Source organism: Cheilinus undulatus, linkage group 20, assembly GCF_018320785.1.
Source record: "Cheilinus undulatus linkage group 20, ASM1832078v1, whole genome shotgun sequence".
NCBI classification, from domain to species: domain Eukaryota; kingdom Metazoa; phylum Chordata; class Actinopteri; order Labriformes; family Labridae; genus Cheilinus; species Cheilinus undulatus.
This window is the reverse complement of record NC_054884.1, coordinates 1,081,426-1,104,233: the sequence shown is the minus strand read 5'-3', so window position 1 is coordinate 1,104,233 and position 22,808 is coordinate 1,081,426. Positions and strand designations below refer to the sequence as shown.

Here is a 22,808-nt window from a genome sequence, read left to right as displayed (position 1 = left end):
GGAATAAATGAGTATTTAACAGCTAGTTAACCAGGGAATAAATGAGTAACTAACAGCTAGCTAACCAGGGAATAAACGAGTAACTAACAGCTAGCTAACCAGGTAAAAACAGGAGTAACTAACAGCTAGTTAGCCAAGGAATAAATGAATAACTGACAGCTAGTTAGCCAGGAAATACATAAGTTACAAACAGCTAGCCAACCAGGGGAAAAAATGAGTAACTAACAGCTGGTTAACCAGGGAATAAATGAGTAACTAACAGCTAGCTAACCAGGGAATAAATGAGTATTTAACAGCTAGTTAACCAGGGAAAAAATGAGCAACACCATATTAGCTGACAAGTTAATAAATAAGTAACTAACAGCAAGTTAACCAGGGAATAAATGAGTAACTAATACCTAGCTAACCAGGGAAGAAATGAGTTATTAACAGCTAGCTAACCAGAAAATAAATGGGTAACTAACAGCTAGCTTACCAGGGGAAACATGAGTAACTAACAGCTAGTTAACCAGGGAATAAATGAGAAACTAACAGCTAGCTTACCAGGGTATAAATGAGTAACTGACAGTTAGTTAACCAGGGAATAAATGAGTAACTGACAGCTAGTTAACCAGGGAATTAATGAGTAACTAACAGCTAGTTAACCTGGGAATAAATAAGTAACTAACAGCTAGATAACCAGGGAATAAATGAGTAACTGACAGCTAGTTAACCGGGGAATAAATGAGTAACTAACAGCTAGTTAACCAGGGAATAAATTGGTAACTAACAGCTAGCTAACCAGGGAATAAAGGAGTAACTAACAGCTAGCTAACCAGGGAATAAATGAGTAAGTAATAGCTAGCTAACCAGGGAATAAAGGAGTAACTAACAACTAGCTAACAAGGTAATAAATGAGTAACTAACAGCTAGTTAACCAGGGAATAAATGAGTAACTAACAGCTAGTTAACCAGGGAATAAATGAGTAACTAACAGCTAGTTAACCAGGGAATAAATTGGTAACTAACAGCTAGCTAACCAGGGAATAAAGGAGTAACTAACAGCTAGTTAGCCAGGGAATAAATTGTTAACTAACAGCTAGTTAACCAGGGAATAAATTGGTAACTAACAGCTAGTTAACCAGGGAATAAATGAGTAACTAACAGCTAGTTAACGAGGGAATAAATTGGTAACTAACAGCTAGTTAACCAGGGAATAAATTGGTAACTAACAGCTAGTTAACTAGGGAATAAATGAGTAACTAACAGCTAGCTAACTAGGGAATAAATGAGTAACTAACAGCTAGCTAACCAGGGAATAAATGAGTAACTAACAGCTAGTTAACCAGGAAATAAATACGTGACGAAGAGCTAGTTAACCAGGGAATAAATGTTTATATAACAGCTAGCTAACCAGGGAATAAATGTTTATATAACAGCTAGCTAACCAGGGATTAATTGAGTAACTAACAGCTAGCTAACCAGGGAATAATTGAGTAACTAACAGCTAGCTAACCAGAATATAAATGAGTAACTCACAGCTAACTAACCAGGGAATAAATGAGTAACTCAATACTAACTAACCAGGGTATAAATGAGTAACTAACAGCTATTTAATCAGGGAAAAATAAGAGTCACCAACAGCTAGTTAACCAGGGAATAAATGAGTAACTAACAGCTAGTTAACCAGGGAATAAATGAGTAACTAACAGCTATTTAATCAGGGAAAAATAAGAGTCACCAACAGCTAGTTAAGCAGGGAATAAATGAGTAACTAACAGCTAGTTAACCAGGGAATAAATGAGAGAAACAAAAAGCTAGCTAACCAGGGAATAAATGAGTAACTAACAGCTAGTTAACCAGGGAATAAATTGGTAACTAACCGCTAGTTAACCGGGGAATAAATGAGTAACTAACAGCTAGTTAACCGGGGAATAAATGAGTAACTAACAGCTAGTTAACCAGGGAATAAATGAGTAACTAACAGCTAGTAAACCTGGGAATAAATTGTTAACTAACAGCTAGTTAACCAGGGAATAAATCAGTAACTAACAGCTAGTTAACCAGGGAATAAATGAGAGACTAACAGCTAGCTAACCAGGGAATAAATGAGTAACTAACAACTAGCTAACCAGGGAATAATTGAGTAACTAACAGCTAGCTAACCAGGGAATAAATGAGTAACTCAATACTAACTAACCAGGGTATAAATGAGTAACTAACAGTTAGTTGACCAGGGAATAAATTAGTAATTAAATGCTATTTAATCAGGGAAAAATAAGAGTCACCAACAGCTAGTTAACCAGGGAATAAATGAGTAACTAACAGCTAGTTAACCCGGGAATAAATGAGTAACTAACAGCTAGTTAACCAAGAAAAAAAAGCTCAATACTAGCTAACCAGGGAATAAATGAGTATCTAACAGCTAGCTAACCAGGGAATAAATGAGTAACTAACAGCTAGTTAGCCAGGGAATAAATTGTTAACTAACAGCTAGTTAACCAGGGAATAAATGAGTAACTAACAGCTAGTTAACTAGGGAATAAATGAGTAACTAACAGCTAGTTAACCAAGAAAAAAAAGCTCAATACTAGCTAACCAGGGAATAAATGAGTAACTAACAGCTAGTTAACCCGGGAATAAATGAGTAACTAAGACCTAGCTAACCAGGGAATAAATGAGTAACTAACAGCTAGTTAGCCAGGGAATAAATTGTTAACTAACAGCTAGTTAACCAGGGAATAAATGAGTAACTAACAGCTAGTTAACCAGGGAATAAATGAGTAACTAACAGCTAGTTAACCAGGGAATAAATGAGTAACTAACAGCTAGCTAACCAGGGAATAAATGAGTATCTAACAGCTAGCTAACCAGGGAATAAATGAGTAACTAACAGCTAGCTAACCAGGGAATAAATGAGTAACTAACAGCTAGCTAACCAGGGAATAAATGAGTAAGTAATAGCTAGCTAACCAGGGAATAAAGGAGTAACTAACAGCTAGTTAACCAGGGAATAAATGAGTAACTAACAGCTAGCTAACCAGGGAATAAATGAGTAACTAACAGCTAGTTAACCAGGGAATAAATGAGTAACTAACAGCTAGCTAACCAGGGAATAAATGAGTATCTAACAGCTAGCTAACCAGGGAATAAATTAGTAAGTAATAGCTAGCTAACCAGGGAATAAAGGAGTAACTAACAACTAGCTAACAAGGTAATAAATGAGTAACTAACAGCTAGTTAACCTGGGAATAAATTATTAACAAACAGCTAGCTAACCAGGGAATAAATGTTTATATAACAGCTAGCTAACCAGGGATTAATTGAGTAACTAACAGCTAGCTAACCAGAATATAAATGAGTAACTCACAGCTAACTAACCAGGGAATAAATGAGTAACTCAATACTAACTAACCAGGGTATAAATGAGTAACTAACAGTTAGTTAACCAGGGAATAAATGAGTAACTAACAGCTATTTAATCAGGGAAAAATAAGAGTCACCAACAGCTAGTTAACCAGGGAATAAATGAGTAACTAACAGCTAGTTAACCAGGGAATAAATGAGAGAAACAAAAAGCTAGCTAACCAGGGAATAAATGAGTAACTAACAGCTAGTTAACCAGGGAATAAATGAGTAACTAACAGCTAGTTAACCAGGGAATAAATGAGTAACTAACAGCTAGTTAACCAGGGAATAAATTGGTAACTAACAGCTAGTTAACCGGGGAATAAATGAGTAACTAACAGCTAGTTAACCAGGGAATAAATGAGTAACTAACAGCTAGTTAACCTGGGAATAAATGAGTAACTAACAGCTAGTTAACCAGGGAATAAATCAGTAACTAACAGCTAGTTAACCAGGGAATAAATGAGTAACTAACAGCTAGTTAACCAAGAAAAAAAAGTTCAATACTAGCTAACCAGGGAATAAATGAGTATCTAACAGCTAGCTAACCAGGGAATAAATGAGTAACTAACAGCTAGTTAACCAGGGAATAAATTGGTAACTAACCGCTAGTTAACCGGGGAATAAATGAGTAACTAACAGCTAGCTAACCAGGGAATAAATGAGTAACTAACAGCTAGCTAACCAGGGAATAAATGAGTAACTAACAGCTAGCTAACCAGGGAATAAATGAGTAACTAACAGCTAGTTAACCAGGGAATAAATGAGTAACTAACAGCTAGTTAACCAGGGAATAAATGAGTAACTAACAGCTAGCTAACCAGGGAATAAATGAGTAACTAACAGCTAGCTAACCAGGGAATAAATTATTAACAAACAGCTAGTCAACCAGGGAATAAATGAGTATCTAACAGCTAGTTAACCAGGGAATAAATTGGTAACTAACAGCTAGCTAACCAGGGAATAAAGGAGTAACTAACAGCTAGTTAACCAGGAATAAATGAGTAACTAACAGCTAGTTAACCTGGGAATAAATTATTAACAAACAGCTAGCTAACCAGGGAATAAATGTTTATATAACAGCTAGCTAACCAGGGATTAATTGAGTAACTAACAGCTAGCTAACAAGGGAATAAATGAGTAACTAACAGCTAGTTAGCCAGGGAATAAATTGTTAACTAACAGCTAGTTAACCAGGGAATAAATGAGTAACTAACAGCTAGTTAACCAGGGAATAAATGAGTAACTAACAGCTAGCTAACCAGGGAATAAATGAGTAACTAATACCTAGCTAACCAGGGGAAACATGAGTAACTAACAGCTAGTTAGCCAGGAAATAAATGAGTAACTAACAGCTAGCTAACCAGGGAATAAATGAGTAACTAACAGCTAGCTAACCAGGGAATAAATGAGTAACTAACAGCTAGCTAACCAGGGAATAAATGAGTAACTAACAGCTAGTTAACCAGGGAATAAATGAGTAACTAACAGCTAGTTAACCAGGGAATAAATGAGTAACTAACAGCTAGTTAACCAGGGAATAAATTGGTAACTAACAGCTAGTTAACCAGGGAATAAATGAGTAACTAACAGCTAGTTAACCAGGGAATAAATGAGTAACTAACAGCTAGTTAACCAGGGAATAAATGAGTAACTAACAGCTAGTTAACCAGGGAATAAATGAGTAACTAACAGCTAGTTAACCAGGGAATAAAGGAGTAACTAACAGCTAGTTAACCAGGGAATAAATGAGTAACTAACAGCTAGTTAACCTGGGAATAAATTGGTAACTAACAGCTAGTTAACCAGGGAATAAATTGGTAACTAACAGCTAGTTAACCAGGGAATAAATGAGTAACTAACAGCTAGCTAACCAGGGAATAAATGAGTAACTAACAGCTAGCTAACCAGGGAATAAATTATTAACAAACAGCTAGTCAACCAGGGAATAAATGAGTATCTAACAGCTAGTTAACCAGGGAATAAATTGGTAACTAACAGCTAGTTAGCCAGGGAATAAATTGTTAACTAACAGCTAGTTAACCAGGGAATAAATGAGTAACTAACAGCTAGTTAACCTGGGAATAAATTGGTAACTAACAGCTAGTTAACCAGGGAATAAATGAGTAAGTAATAGTTAGCTAACCAGGGAATAAAGGAGTAACTAACAACTAGCTAACAAGGTAATAAATGAGTAACTCAATACTAACTAACCAGGGTATAAATGAGTATCTAACAGCTAGTTAACCAGGGAATAAATGAGTAACTAACAGCTAGCTCTAACCAGGGAATAAATGAGTAACTAACAGCTAGCTAACCAGGGAATTAATGAGTAACTGACAGCTTGCCAACCAGGGAATAAATGAGTAACTAACAGCTAGTTAACCAGGAAATAAATATGTGACAAAGAGCTAGCTGACCAGGGAATAAATGTTTATATAACAGCTAGCTAACCAGGGAATAAATGTTTATATAACAGCTAGCTAACCAGGGATTAAATGAGTAACTAACAGCTAACTAACCACAGAACAATGAGCTAACGGCTATCCTAGTGGGTTCCTTACTGTACTATTACTGGGAACATAATGAGTCGTGTGTTTTGGGCTAATCTACACCTGATCTGGTACTGTGATGGAAACAGACACTTATTGATGCTTAACCACGAAACAAATGTGTACCTAATAAATTCCTTTCATTAATTAACATGTTTACTTTGGGTTAGTCTCCTTAAATTCCTTAGATACTTAATTACAGTTAGATCAAACAGTTTAAATAGTTACAGGAGATGGAATGAGGAGCTAACTGCTCGTTAACCATTGACTTTTATGTTATAGCTTCCTTTTTTTTCTGTATTCTACATTAGCTTCTTTTTCATGTTTAGTTGAGTAAAATCTCTGGCACTGAAACACTTTGGCTCATGTCAGCCTGTAAGAAATAGCTGCATCTAAAACTCCAGCTCTCTCAGGGTCTGGGTTTGGGAGTGTGGGGGGTAGGCGGTCACATCAGGCACTCATAGGACGTTTGGTGTGGGACTGACTTGACAGGTGACGTGGTGGTTTGACAGGACCGTGGTCAAAAGAAAAAAAACAAGATAACACACGGAACAACAGATGTGTGCTGAGAGTGACCTCACTCATGACAGCTCGGTGATGTGATCGGGGATGTGGCGAGGAGCAGCGCCTGGACCGGCTGTCGTTGATGTGACCTGATATGAAGCCAGGAAGACGCTCGGGGGGAGGCTGACTGGACCAAAGCCCTTCTTTTATTCCCTTCTTTTCTTTATCTCTCCCTCTCACACACGCACACGCACAAACATCCGCAGTCTGTTCCATTCACCGCCGTCTTCCTCGCTCTGTCAATCTTATCTGGCCCACCATGCTACCACCCACTTTCCTTCGCTTCTTAATTCTTTCTTGTCCATTCACTATTCCCCCCGCTCTCATTTTCTTCCTCGCTGCTGCTCTATCTCGCCCTCCCCAGTGGGCTGTGAGTCTGTCACGCAGTGCAGAGCAGCGGGCATGGGTGCGGCTCCGCACCAGCCTCCAACGGACGGATAAAAAAAGGCTTCAGTAACTGCTGCTGCAGGATGAGGATAGGGGGAGGACAGAGGAGAGGTGGAGAATCGAAGAGGGAGACAGGAGGCTGAAATACATAAAGAAAATAGAATTTAAAGAGGAGGGAGTCTGAGGGCAGGCTGCAGGGCCATGTGCAGCAGGGGGTCCTTGGAGCTGCAGGGAGTGTTGGTTTGAAGGATGTGAATGATCTGTGAGTGGACTCTCTGCCACACTGCATCAATAAGAGGAGCATCGACTCAGACTGTGGCATGCTGTTAGCGATCCCAACACATCGCTCTGCTTCATCAGGATGGACAGAACGAACACAGACCCGATCAAAGAGGCTCTGCAGAGCTTGCTGTCTGTTTTTGCATTCATGAGTTTAAGGATATTCTAGATTTTACTTATGCAGACCAATCCAAAATCAATAAAACAACATTTTGGTGATTCTACTCTAAAGTGGTCTCTCAGCATACACTGCAACAGGACAAGCATGTTTTAAATCACTCAAGTATTTCTCATCGTTGTACTGAAATTATTTGAAACTCATCCCTTCATCTGAAGAGTTTTCCCAGCATGCCCTTGGCCATTGTGCTTTTGGACTTAAAGGAAACTGTTTCAGTGTGTTCTGATGTTTGTTATGCATTTTTCCACTCAGTTCAATGAGCTTTCGTGGCGTGGAAAATGTGTGTTAGCATTGCTAAAGCAGTGTAGAAATACATAATAGATGTTAGGTTTTATACACTAAGAGAATAACCAGATGACCGTATTATAATTAGTACATACGGAACATCCAGAGAGTATTCAGACCCCCTTTCACTGTTTCAGTTTTTAGCCTTACAGCCTGATGCTACAGTCATTTACATTCATTCTCTCCTACATCTACACTCACTGTAGATTAATGACAACGTGAAAAGAGAAATTTAGATTTTTTTGTGCAGATTAATTGAAGATAAAAAACTGAAACATCACATTGACATCAGAATTCAGACCCTTTGTAACAAGAGTGTAAATGTAGCTCAGGCTCCTCCATGATCTTTGCTGAGATGTTTCTACACCTTACCTGGAGTACACCTGTGCTAAATTAACAGCTGACAATGATATCAGAGCAGAAACCAAGGGTCAAAGGTCAAAGGAGCTGCAGAGCTGGATTGTTAACAGGCACAGATCTAAGATAGGTTACAGAAACCTTTCTGCTGCTCTGAAGGTTCCCAAGTCCTGATTATGAGATGCAGAGTCAAAATCATGAGGAAGTATGAGATAAAACGTTGAAACTATGAGAGAAAATGTTGAAATATAGAGATAATATTATAAGGCAGAACGTTGAAATTGTTAAATAAAATAAAATATCAGAAAAAAGCTACAACCTTTACATTTTATCTCATGGTATAGACTATGTTAACTTTAATTTTACATTTGACTTTCTCATAATCATGACTTAGCTCACAACTGTGACATTTTTATCTTATGATTCTAACTTTATATTTCATAATACTGACATTTTTAATCAAAATTTTGACTTTTTTTAAACAATGATGACTTCTTTTTCATCATTTTAATTTTAAGATTTTTAAAAATTACCCAGTGGTCACATTTTTTTTTTCTTGTAGAAGAAACGAGCTTCCCTTGTTCAGAGGCTAGGTCCCTAAAAACCCAGAAAATGGACCCTTAGAAACCCAGAAAATGGGCCCTAAAAACCCAGAGAATGGCCCCCAAAGAACCCAGAGAATGAACCCCTCAAAACTCAGAAAATGGCCCCAATAAACCCAGAGAATGGACCCTAAAAATACAGAGAACAGACCCCTATAAACCCAGAGAATGGACCCTAAAAACCCAGAGAACAGACCCCTAAAAACCCAGAGAATGGACCCTAAAAACCCAGAGAACAGACCCCTATAAACCCAGAGAATGGACCCTAAAAATCCAGAGAACAGACCCCTAAAAACCCAGAGAATGGACCCCTAAAAACCCAGAGAATGGACCCCTAAAAACCCAGAGAATGGACCCCTAAAAACCCAGAGAATGGACCCCTAAAAACCCAGAGAATGGACCCCTATAAACCCAGAGAATGGACCCCCATAAACCCAGAGAATGGACCCCTATAAACCCAGAGAATGGACCCTAAAAATCCAGAGAACAGACCCCTAAAAACCCAGAGAATGGACCCCTAAAAACCCAGAGAATGGACCCTAAAAACCCAGAGAATAGACCCTAAAAATCCAGAGAATGGACCCCTATAAACCCAGATAATAGACCCTAAAAATCCAGAGAATGGACCCCTATAAACCCAGAGAATGGACCCCTATAAACCCAGAGAATGGACCCCTATAAACCCAGAGAATGGACCCCTATAAACCCAGAGAATGGACCCCTATAAACCCAGAGAATGGACCCCTATAAACCCAGAGAATGGACCCCTATAAACCCAGAGAATGGACCCCTATAAACCCAGAGAATGGACCCCTATAAATCCAGAGAATGGACCCCTATAAACCCAGAGAATGGACCCCTATAAACCCAGAGAATGGACCCCTATAAACCCAGAGAATGGACTCCTAACCAGAGTTTAGACCCTCCTCAGCTGTGATTTGCTGATGGTAACATTCATGTGTGTTGAGTATTAGCATTGGTGCTAGCGTCCTGGCTAACAGTTCCCTCATGTTGAGGCTGAAAGTGTCAGACTATTATTGGGTTCTTAAGTTGAAAGTATGTTTTTTTCCCACCTAATTTTGCCTAAAAATCTTTATAATTCACTGAGTTGGATTTAAAAATATTAAGTATTGTAAGATTTCACAGCTTTTTTGACTTTGAAAAAGTGAATGTAGCATAAATAACAGATATATCTATAACATAAATATAACATAAATAACACATCTACCATGGTAACACTGAGAGCCTCAAACTGCTCAGTACCTGCTACTTTTATTGAGAATTATTAAATTATTTTATGACCAGATTGCTCTTCTATTTTGAGTTCCTTGTTTTTTACAGTGTACTCTTCTGACATACGGTCATTTCTTTGTTTTTCTCTCATTAACCTCTCAGTCAACAGTCTCTTGACATTTTAGCCGACTTGAAGGCTGCAGCTGAGGAAAGAAGATATTTTCATGCTGCTTTTCTGTCTTAAAGCTGCGTTCAGTCCAAAAGTAGAACAAATTTTCGCCTCCAGTGTCTCGTGCAAGTTCACAGTTGGATCAATAGTGCCTTTTCCCTGTGGTTAAACTATAAAAAACCTTCATGTGTGGGTTCATTACATCACCCTCAGGCGCTCAAAGCTAGTAAAATTTCCCTACTGTCTCTGGGAGCTTTGTCTCAGCTTCACTGATTTTGCAATAAATGCATCGGCAGAACACTAAAATAATTTTATTATGATCCAGTTTTTAAGTAGGAAAAGTAAAAGTCATGATCTGTTAGCTGTGCCTGTTAAATGAGAAGGGGGCTTTTGCTGGTGTTTAGACTCAGCTTTCACTGCTCTGTAAAATCTGAGAGCCTGAAAGAGTGAAATGCTCCTTTAAATCAGAGCTGTAGCTGCTGTTTTACTCTGTGTTTCCAGCTCATACTTCTAAACCTCTAGAGGGAACAGCAGGAGTATACAGCTCCCTGCTCTGGATGAAAACTATAAAAAAACTAACATCAGTTTAATCAGAAAGCTCAGGAGACTCATGACCACCATCAGAACACACTGTCTGCACTATCTTCCTCTAATATTTTCCTCTGTGCATGGACATAACGGCCCTGGGGTTTCTCTTTCATAAGCGACCATGTTAACTGGTGACCTTCAGCAGAATGGGTTCTTAGGTGTTACAATGGCTGTTTAAAATAGATCACCTTGCAAAGCAAATGGTCTGTCTAGATTCCACATCTGTTATCAGGTGGATTGGATCCTGCAAAGCTCCAATCTGAAACGGTTCTGCAAAATTACAGAACCGTTGTTTGAGCAGAACAAGGGCATGGTGGGCATGGTTTAGTTGTGAGGTATACACCAAAAATCATTCAGATCATTAGAGGTCACATATTTAACGCCTTTAAGACAAGGAGGATCAGGAGAGGAGGGCGGAACTTTCTTCTAAGCAGGTAGGGCCAACCAAACCTGGGGGCGGGGCTAACCCCCCCTGATGACATCATGAGGGGAAATCTGAGAGCGGCTTGTTTCAGGACACATTTCTGAAAGGTGGGGGGGTCTGATTCTTGTGGCGACTGTGGACAGGCCAGAGGCATGTTTTTGCTAGAAAAGCCTGAAAAAGTGTGTCTTACATAGTATGTGACCTTTAAGATAAGAATTTGGTTTGTAAATAAGGTGCCCAGAGTGAATAAATCAGCATCAAAATAAACTTAGGTCAGAAAGGACAGCTGATGCTGCCCTGCATGGAGGTCCAAGTCCTTTAGAAATCTTCAGACTGAGCAAACTGAAGAACGGCAGACAGTGGTGGACTCAGGTGTTTGAGGGTTAGCAGGGTGCTGTATGTGGCGAGGCAGCAATGCACCAAAGTTGTCATAAATTTATAGTGAAATAATCAGAAACCCTAGTGAAGATTAAACATGTGTGATTTTACTCACTTCATCTCTGGTAAACAGCTGTGTACCATTTCTCTGCCACTGGACATGGAACCTTTAGGGGGCGCTTTATCAGGTTTAGTTCACGGAGAAATTAGTTCATCCTTTAGGGCAGTGGTTCTCAACATGGGGGTCTGGGCCCTTAAGGGTTGCTAGACACTGGGAGGGGGTTGCCAGATGCCTTAAAAAAATTATATTTTTTAAATAATTTAAATCATGTATTTTTACAAATTTTGTGTGAATTTATACATAAAATCAGTTAAATGTGAAAAAAAAACACGGTAATTTGATGAGACTTATGCCAAAATCAAAGTAATTTAAAAAGCTGTAGAAAGTCTGCAAACAGGACTGGCTGGGTCCCTAAAAACCCAGAGCAGGGACCCATAAAAATCAGTAGATTGGGGCCCTAAAAACCCAGAGAATGGACCCCTATAAACCCAGAGAATGGACCCCTATAAACCCAGAGAATGGACCCCTATAAACCCAGAGAATGGACCCCTATAAACCCAGAGAATAGACCCCTATAAACCCAGAGAATGGACCCCTATAAACCCAGAGAATAGACCCCTATAAACCCAGAGAATGGACCCCTATAAACCCAGAGAATGGACCCCTATAAACCCAGAGAATGGACCCCTATAAACCCAGAGAATGGACCCCTATAAACCCAGAGAATGGACCCCTATAAACCCAAAGAATAGACCTTGATAAACCCAGAGAATGGACCCTTATAAACCCAGAGAATGGACCCCTATAAACCCAGAGAATGGACCCCTATAAACCCAGAGAATAGACCCCTATAAACCCAGAGAATGGACCCCTATAAACCCAGAGAATAGACCCCTATAAACCCAGAGAATGGACCCCTATAAACCCAGAGAATGGACCCCTATAAACCCAGAGAATAGACCCCTATAAACCCAGAGAATGGACCCCTATAAACCCAAAGAATAGACCTTGATAAACCCAGAGAATGGACCCTTATAAACCCAGAGAATGGACCCCTATAAACCCAGAGAATGGACCCTTATAAACCCAGAGAATGGACCCCTATAAACCCAGAGAATGGACCCCTATAAACCCAGAGAATAGACCCCTATAAACCCAGAGAATGGACCCCTATAAACCCAGAGAATAGACCCCTATAAACCCAGAGAATGGACCCCTATAAACCCAGAGAATGGACCCCTATAAACCCAGAGAATGGACCCTGATAAACCCAGAGAATGGACCCCTATAAACCCAGAGAATGGACCCTATAAACCCAGAGAATGGACCCTATAAACCCAAAGAATAGACCTTGATAAACCCAGAGAATGGACCCTTGTAACCCAGAGAATGGACCCCTAGAAACCCAGAGAATGGACCCCTCTAAACCCAGAGAATGGACCCGTATAAACCCAGAGACTGGACCCAGATACACCCAGAGAATGGACCCCTCTCAACCCAGAGAATGGACCCCGATAAACCCAGAGAATGGTCCCCTATAAACCCAGAGAATGGACCCCTATAAACCCAGAGAATAGACCCTAAAAACCCAGAGAATAGACCCTTGATAAACCCAGAGAATGGACCCTATAAACCCAGAGAATGGACCCTATAAACCCAGAGAATGGACCCCTATAACCCCAGAGAATGGACCCTAAAAATCCAGAGAATGGACCCTATAAACCCAAAGAATAGACCCTATAAACCCAGAGAATGGACCCTATAAACCCAGAGAACCGACCCCTATCACCCCAGAGAATGGACCCCTATGAACCCAGAGAATGGACCCCTATAAACCCAGAGAATGGACCCTGATAAACCCAGAGAATGGACCCCTAAAAACCCAGAGAATGGACCCCTAAAAACCCAGAGAATGGACCCTAAAAACCCAGAGAATAGACCCTAAAAATCCAGAGAATGGACCCCTATAAACCCAGATAATAGACCCTAAAAATCCAGAGAATGGACCCCTATAAACCCAGATAATAGACCCTAAAAACCCAGAGAATGAACCCCTAAAAATCCAGAGAATGGACCCCTATAAACCCAGAGAATAGACCCCTATAAACCCAGAGAATGGACCCCTATAAACCCAGAGAATGGACCCCTATAAACCCAGAGAATGGACCCCTATAAACCCAGAGAATAGACCCCTATAAACCCAGAAAATGGACCCCTATAAACCCAGAGAATGGACCCCTATAAACCCAGAGAATGGACCCCTATAAACCCAAAGAATAGACCCTGATAAACCCAGAGAATGGACCCTGATAAACCCAGAGAATGGACCCCTATAAACCCAGAGAATGGACCCCTATAAACCCAGAGAATGGACCCTGATAAACCCAGAGAATGGACCCCTATAAACCCAGAGAATGGACCCCTATAAACCCAGAGAATGGACCCTGATAAACCCAGAGAATGGACCCCTATAAACCCAGAGAATGGACCCTGATAAACCCAGAGAATGGACCCCTATAAACCCAGAGAATGGACCCCTATAAACCCAGAGAATGGACCCCTATAAACCCAGAGAATGGACCCTGATAAACCCAGAGAATGGACCCCTATAAACCCAGAGAATGGACCCCTATAAACCCAGAGAATGGACCCCTATAAACCCAGAGAATGGACCCCTATAAACCCAGAGAATGGACCCTGATAAACCCAGAGAATGGACCCCTATAAACCCAGAGAATGGACCCTGATAAACCCAGAGAATGGACCCCTATAAACCCAGAGAATGGACCCCTATAAACCCAGAGAATGGACCCTGATAAACCCAGAGAATGGACCCCTATAAACCCAGAGAATGGACCCCTATAAACCCAGAGAATGGACCCTGATAAACCCAGAGAATGGACCCCTATAAACCCAGGGAATGGACCCCTATAAACCCAGAGAATAGACCCCTATAAACCCAGAGAATGGACCCTGATAAACCCAGAGAATGGACCCCTATAAACCCAGAGAATGGACCCTGATAAACCCAGAGAATGGACCCTGATAAACCCAGAGAATGGACCCCTATAAACCCAGATGGACCACTTTAAACCCATGTTTACATTTTGACCTGTTTTCATTGCTTTCTCCTGTAAATTTTAGCCAAGTTTTGCCAGTTTTAAACCCTTCCACCACTTTATTCTATGGACCACTTTAACCCAGAGAATGGACCCATCTATAGTTGTTGGACACTTACTTACATTTTTAAGAATGGACCTTTTACTACACAAATGGACCCCTATAAACCCAGAGAATGGACCCTTTGATAGAGAAGTGGACCCCTTACCCAGGTTAAATATGAAGTATGGATATCTTGGACTCAACTTTAATGGTCCAGGAGTTTACTGACCTCAATGGTCTCCCAGTTTGGCTGGGCTCCAGAGAATGGACCTCTCCCATTTATCCCCTTTATGGATGGACCTTGTCTCCACATGACTATTCTGAATTGTGCATGGCTGTGTTCAAACACCTTCAGGTACAGTGGGGTCCCGGTCTCCATAGAGGGTGCTTTATGAAATAGCACAACTGTATCTAGTTTGTAAGGTGACATTAGGGCACCATGGTGACATTACCCCCTCTGTCCTCTCTCTGAGTCCTCAGTGCCGGCAGATATCTGGGTCTAGGAGAATATCAAACCAATGAAGAAATCAAACCATGAATTTAAAGCAGTACGGCACAGACATGTTTTTATTTTTACGTTAAAGCTTGTCCCAGCACATATTAGGCTGTATTTAGATCTGACAGTCACTCATGTGAAATTTAAACCCTTCCACCACTTTATTCTATTTTTGCCACTTTAACCCATTTTTCCCATCTATAGTTGTTGTTGACACTTACTTACATTTTTAAGAAGGCTTTTTACTACACAAATGATTAAAAAAGTATTTTTTTTTCTTTGATAGGAGTGGTTATTTTTTCAGGTTAAATATGAAGTATGGATATCTTGGCTCAACTTTAATGGTCCAGGAGTTTACTGACCTCAATGGTCTCCCAGTTTGGCTGGGCTCCAGAAAGCTCTCCCATTTATCCCCCTTTATGGACGGCCTTGTCTCCACATGACTATTCTGAATTGTGCATGGCTGTGTTCAAACACCTTCAGGTACAGTGGGGGTCCCCGGTCTCCATAGAGGGTGCTTTATGAAATAGCACAACTGTATCTAGTTTGTAAGGTGACATTAGGGCACCATGGTGACATTACCCCCCTCTGTCCTCTCTCTGAGTCCCTCAGTGCCGGCAGATATCTGGGTCTAGGAGAATATCAAACCAATGAAGAAATCAAACCATGAATTTAAAGCAGTACGGCACAGACATGTTTTTATTTTTACGTTAAAGCTTGTCCCAGCACATATTAGGCTGTATTTAGATCTGACAGTCACTCATGTGAAATAAAAGAAAACTAGCATGGCTGGCTAGACTGCAGCTCTGCAGCTCTGCAGCTTTGTTAACTGAAAGAAAATAAGTTTGACTGATTGAAACAAACTGATGAGGAGACTCCTGTTTGTCTTTGCCTGGGGGCAAAGACCTCACCTGCGCTGCAGCTCACCTTTATAGGCCCTATGTTATTGCAGTGATGTGTTTTGTCAGTCAGACCTTGAGATGGAGCAGATAGCAGGATTATTAAGCACAAATGTTGGATCCATTAGTGGCTGCAGTCCATTTTTAGTGAGTCAGACCTTCAGTGCTGATAGGCAGTGGGTTGGGAGATTCTATGTTAAAGACAAAATACTGAATGTTTCGGGTCCATGCATTGAACTGTGGAAAGTATTACCAGATCTCTTCTTCTCTTTTATTTCTGCACATTAGCGTCAGATTCAATGGCGTTTTCATTAAAGCCTTGTCACAGGTGCAAACAGACAGCAAGAACGTAGTCCGAGCCTCATTAATCAGGTCTGCAAACACACAGGCTGAGGTGGAGGAGAGGACGACACACAGGCGGGGCTGGTTTGACGTGTATGTGTTGACACGCGTGTGCTGGGATGTCATGAATGACTCTGAATCAGATGCGTGAGTGTCAGACTTACCACGCCTCAAAGACCGGTGAGCTACCAAACCCAAGTGGAAAAACAAATATTTCAGAAACATGTTGATGTGGAGAAGACCAAAAACTACAACTCCATTGTTAGCAGGACGTTAACAGACAACACCTCGCTGAAAAACCCCGATCAAAGCAGCGTCTGCTTTCTGCTCCTGATTAGCAGCTTTACATCGGCGGCTGGCTGCACTCGCCCGGTTTTATCAGAACAACTCAGTGAAATTTGAATCCTTTCAGGGCGTCAGAGTCTGCCTCAGATGTGTTGTTGAATTGAACGTTTTATGTTTGCCACACATCTTCAAGGCTTTCTCTACAGTTTGCTTATCTGTGAGCGTGCATGGAAGGACCACACGCTCTTCATGCCCATAAGAAGGGTCTGCAGAGCTCAGCCTGAGAGCAGGCTAGTCATTATTTCATGGTTTTGTTGAAACAAACAGAATTTAAATCAAATGGAGAGATGAGAGGGATTTAATAAATAGAGATGGCCGTGAATATTCGGCGTTTCTCTCCTTTTATCTCTGCTCTCTCTCTCTCTTCAGCCTCCACCTTCATCGTCCAAAAGCAGCTGCTGCACGTCTGCAACCTCAGGCTCATGGCAAACACAGGTGGGAGGTAGAGAAGGAAAAATACCTCAGGTTGTCAGATACCAGGAATATAAACTTTGATTATCCAATATTTTATGTACTGCATAAAATCATTTTCTGCAAACTCCTGCATGTGGTCTGATTTGCAATAAAAACCTTGCTGTTGGTTCTGAAACGTTGCTAGGTTGTTTTTTTTTTTGTGCCGTTATGAAAGTGTCACCTCTTCTGCTCTGTTAGTAAGACATGCACATAGAGTTTAAAGCTAAAGTCCTAATATTGGGAGAGTAATGATGTGAGAATAAAATCACAAGTTATTCAGCTATATTTGGAATTAGTTTCAGTATCATTGAGTCTTTTTAGAATTCTCATTCTGATGAAAATATTTTTGATTTTTAACAAAATATGAAGTTTTCATTTTTTCAGTGTAAAGTCTATAGATGATCCAGGTCTCTCATTTTAGTGCAGGAGACGTATGAGTCTTCTGTATTCCTAGTCTGTATGAAATATGATCCATCCACAGCTAAAACTATCATTTAATGCTCAGAATGACTTCAGTCCTCTAAAATGGACTTTTATCTCTGAAAGGATTGCTTTTTCAAACTTTATTCTCCTAATATTACATCTAATTCCTGATCTAATGACTCTAGTTGCTTTAATGTTTTAATATCGTTCTGATTTTCTTTTAAGGAGGCCCCAATGATACATCTTTGGGACAGAAGCTGGAGCCACATGGACGAAAGTGAAGCAGAACACTGGCAATGTTGTTGTACCTAAGCAACGATGTTGTTTTTAAGTGCAGCTTAGACATTGTGCAGGAGTTTGTCTGCATTTGTGTGTGGATCCTGATGAAAAAGACGTAGTTTTGGTCCTAAAATCCCTGAAACAGCAGAGACTATGTCATTTGAAAACATGCAGTATCACAAAGTATTGCATTATCCAGGATTCTGACCACCTTCAATAGTTCAGGACTTCTTATTCTTCTACTTTTACTCAGTAATTTTTGCACAAGTCCATTTCTCTTGAGCAGACTCCCACAAACAGCTGCATGGCATCAGTAATAAAACGCTCACAGGGAGCAGGAGGTTGCGGTGATAACTTTCGTTCTAACAGCGGGGAACGCGGCAGGTTGCACACGCTCCGTCAACCAGAGGACGGCCTGACCTCGACAGAACATTAAGTCGATCCTCAGCCAATTTTATTCCCTTTAAAATGGAGACGGACAGCGACCCGCTCCCAGAGAAATGTTCATGACTATGAGACGTGACACTTCTATGATTCAATCTCAGGCAGAAAAAGCCTCATTTTCAATAACAGAATGGATCGAGGCGAATTGAAAAGAGGACCGTGTCAAGGGCTTTTTCACACGTCCGTGTCAAGCAGCGTATTGGAGTGAAAGCCTAAAGCTCAAACTCTGAGCTACACTGAGAATCCCTTCTCTCTGCTGGTTTCTCTTACCATTCTTAGGTGTGCGTGTGGGGCTACCTAAAGCCACATGGTTATAGTTGTGCTGATGAGTACCTGCAATGACAAAAGCAATGAAACATCTGTTCAGCATCCATGAGGAAGCACAAATACAGACTGTTAGCAGCGGGAGGGCCACAATTAAAGAGATAAATCCCCCAAAATATTCAATTCTGAAGCATAACTGTGATATCACACAGACAAATGTGTGCTTTAAATTTACTTTTATGGCACACATTATAAAACCGCATCATGATTCCACAAACTTGTTTCGTGGGTGAAATATCCCTTTAATTTCCTCAAATCTAAGCAAATGCACATAAATATAGATGAGAGAGTTTGTGGGATGATTGTAAGTAGAGCAGAGTCAGCTGTCACCGCAGCATCGCCCTGTAAAACATGTTAGCATCAAACAGAAATCAAGACGCTACAGCAGGATGAAAAAGAGGCAAAGCATTAAAACAGAGCAGTATACAATATTCATGGTACCATGCCCCACATCATACAGAACTCATAATCTGTGGAGATTACATGATTCAATATTAAAGACACAGATTCAACATTAAACTCCACATTCATCTTTCAAAAGAAAGCTCAGATGAGAGTCTTCACTTCAACACCAGGCATCGAGAAACAGAGGAGACACTTTGTCATATTTTTGCTTTTAGGAAGAAAATGCATCAAAATATGAAACTAGATCACACACCGCGGTGGAGGGTGCACTAATGTGCAAAGTAGAACATGTTTGCAATGTTTTGACTCTTTATTTGCACAGGGAACTTCTAAATTCATGTTCACTGCTAATGCATGGATGCATGCACACACAGCAGCAGGACATCCCTGCAACAAAACCAACAACAGGATCCCTGACGCCACAAACTCACAACATATCAGAGCGAAACTAGTCAAGATTTGGTTAGACAAGGTGAAGGACTACAATACCCATGAGCCTTAGCAACCATTTCTAAATCTAAGAAGCTGGAAACTCATGAATGGTTTAGAGCAGAAGCAAACAGATGAAAGGTGTTGATGGAGAATCTAAACATCAGTGTCAGAAGTTCAGAGCTGGGGAGAAGGCCTTAACTTTATATCAGCATATTTTCTGGTGTAGGCATAACACATTTAAATGTTGCAGCCCCCCTCCCCCCTAAAACTGTGATGAGCATTTCCTGATGTGGGCGTTCACAATCAACACACTCAAACAAAACAAATACAGACTTTTATTGTGAAGGACCTGTGCTGCATCACTGATTTAGCTTTAGCAGTGATAGCGTTGCGTGTACAGAGCTACAGGGTTTATGGCTACTTCTCTGACCTCACTTAATGCCACAGCCCACCTTCTCGAATCATCCTGGGCTCATCCATTAAAACACACCTCTAAAACAGTTGTTCAGAAGTGCTGCAGCTCTGGGCTAAATACAACCCGAGGGGGGCCATTAGCCGTTATCACAAACGTCAGACTGGTAGAGTGATAGACCTGATGGCTGTGCTGCATGCTCATCACACAGACATGAGTGGACGATGTTCAGATTGTTACCTGCTCTGTAGTCAGAGTTACCTCCAATTTCCATATACAGCGTGCGCGCTGCTTACCGAAGCGCCGCGGGTTTGCTCTGACCGAAGGAGAGCGAGCCCGCCCACTGGAAGCGTGTCTAGAGCGCAGCGGACAGTCCTGATCAGCAGGAAAAGATCACGGGAGAACTGCAAGTTCACACAGGAAAAGTGTGTCAACAGCGGCTAGTTTACCTTTTGGGTTTCATTTATCGTCCTTTCTGGTATAAGTCCATGATATTATTGCTTCCTCCATTGGGTGAGGACATCAGGAAGTTAAAAGGTTGATTTTTGCTTAAAGGATCTGTGGTTTTATGTGAAATTCTTTGGCTAAATATCCCCCAAATTTAACTTTCCCTTGTCAATAGCGCCGGTGTAGCTCTGTGACCCGCTGACCTCTCGGTGACCCTTCGCTCTTGCTGCAGGATGAGACATAATGTTGATATAGAGATGATTTACGATCAGGACTCCGTGCTTTGCGTCTTATTTTGAAAGAACCGGATGTTCTATGCTTGTGACTTCCATGGTTGGTGCTTTCTGAACGACGGTGAATTTACGAGGTTTGGCAGCAGCCGGCGCTGAAATAGACCTGCAGTGTATTTGAAACAGGTGTTGGTCCAGGCACGGGCCGCTGCCGGTCTGGAGCGCCGGGTATGGAAATGCTCTGAGAGACTAGAGAGGGAGCGAAGTGCTCCGCTGTATGATTTGCTTTCCGCGGCGTGCACGCTGTATATGGAAATTGGGGGTTAACCATGCTAGTGACGGGACTCAAACTGAGCTGTTGTCCATCATATATCACTCTGTTACACTACTTTTCATTTACCCTCCACTGTGACTGGCAGTTTGAGGCATCAGTGGCTTTAGTTTGACTTCATGTTCATTTTACAACAAAACAAATGAACTCAAACAGGTGCTGCAATAACGCCATCTTCTGGAGGAAATTACTCTGATTGTCCCGTACCGTGTCCCGCCGGTCTGCTTCACTTCAGTAGCGTTGCTCTGGGCCTGATTACACTTGCATGTGTACACAGTAGGTGGCAGTATGCACACAGTTGGTTTGCAAATCCACCAAGAAGAAGAGAGCCATGGCAGCAGCTGGGGTCTACACTTGTGAATGATGTTTTTCTTCACCACCAGCACTCACTATTTACATATCAACCATGCAGATCAGAGGATGTTATGGGCCTGTGCTGCACAGATAGAGACAGGAGACATTTGTAATTGACTTTTCACCTCTGCCCCCGGCAGGTATCCTGTACCTGGGTAACATTCTGCCTGAGGCCTCCTCTGTGAGTCCAGCTCTGTGCGGTTCAAATAAGCCTCTTAACCATTAAATCCACCATGATGGCTTTTCCTCCATTTCCACATTTTTAATAGTCACATTTTAAGGCAGTGGTTCCAGATGTGATTTCCATGGAGCTCCTGCTCCTTGTACTGAAGATCAGCTGAGACCTCCACTCTGAAGAACATCACACTGATTTCCTCTACCATGGATATGGGATGATGAAAAGCAAAGACGTGGCCCACAATCATTTAGTCACAGCTCCCCCTGTTGGCAACAGATACACTGGAAAAAAGGCCACTCTTAAAAAAGTAAAAAAAAAAAAAAAAAAGAATAAAATAAAACAAGTATTCCATGCTTGTAATAAGCAAAAAAATCTGCCAATGGAACAAGTGAAAATTCTCTTGATAAGATTTCTTGAAATTAGACATTTTATTCAAGCCTTACGAGATAAAAGTTGGCTTAAAGGTCACGTGTTTTACCCTGTAAGACGAGTTTACATCAGTCTCAGAGGTCACCTAAACACGCCTGTGAGGTTTTTTACTGGAGAAACACTCCAGTATTGATTTCTGCATGTCTAAAAGCTTCTCTGTTTCAGCCCTGCTCAGAACCAGCTGTTTCTGTGTCTGTGGCTTTAAAAGTTAATTAGCTGTCTGACTCCGCCCCTGACCACACCCCTCTGAGGAAATGGATGTGGCTCTCCTGATGTTACAGACACTTTTATCCAAAGTTAGGGACCTGACTGGGAGTTGAACCATCAGTCTCCCAGGCCGTAGTCGGCAGAATAACCCACTGAGCTATCCAGCATCTCAACTTTCTTCAGAGCAGGGAGGGCCAACCAAACCTGGGGGCGGGGCTAACTCCCCACATGACATCATGAGGGGAAAATCTGAGAACGGCTTGTTTCAGCACACTTTTTCTGAAAGGTGGTGAAAGAGAGGGGGGAGGGAATGGATTTTTCTGGTACTTGACGGGATTGTGGACTGACCAGGGCTCATATTTTTGTTAGAAAAGCCTGAAAAAGGGTTTTTGCATAATATGGCCCCCACCAAAACTAGCTTAGAAAACTCATTCTCAGCTATGTTTAACCAGTGTTGGGAAGTTTTGTGTCTCATAATAAGGCTCTGATGCTGAGAAGTGGCATCCCCTTTGTTTCAAGTGTTACTCATTTAAAGTTTTATAAAAGTTACACTGTTCTCCATCTGAGCCCAGCACCCACTTAAAATAAGATTATAAACTGGTATTTCCAGACAAAATGTCTTGAATCAGCATTCCTGTCTTGTTTTAGGAAGCACTTTTTCTGCCATCATAGTTCTCCAGGCTGTCTCTATCTTGTTGATCTGATTTGTTTTCTTCATTTAAGTTAAATCTCATTGTTGAAACAAGATAACTCATCTTTTACAAATTACACA

At 41.1% G+C, this 22,808-nt stretch overlaps 1 protein-coding gene across 1 annotated transcript in view; it reads right to left on the bottom strand.

Annotated features, from left to right (window-relative positions):
- Nucleotides 1-22,808, bottom strand: part of LOC121528762 (protein shisa-6) — a 210,357-nt gene that overhangs the window by 25,534 nt on the left and 162,015 nt on the right. The window contains exons 6-7 of the mRNA XM_041816340.1: nucleotides 18,558-18,620; nucleotides 16,508-16,528 (exon numbers count right to left, since the gene is read on the bottom strand). Of these exons, the coding sequence (XP_041672274.1) occupies nucleotides 16,508-16,528; nucleotides 18,558-18,620 (84 nt within the window). The remainder of the gene's footprint in view (nucleotides 1-16,507; nucleotides 16,529-18,557; nucleotides 18,621-22,808) is intronic.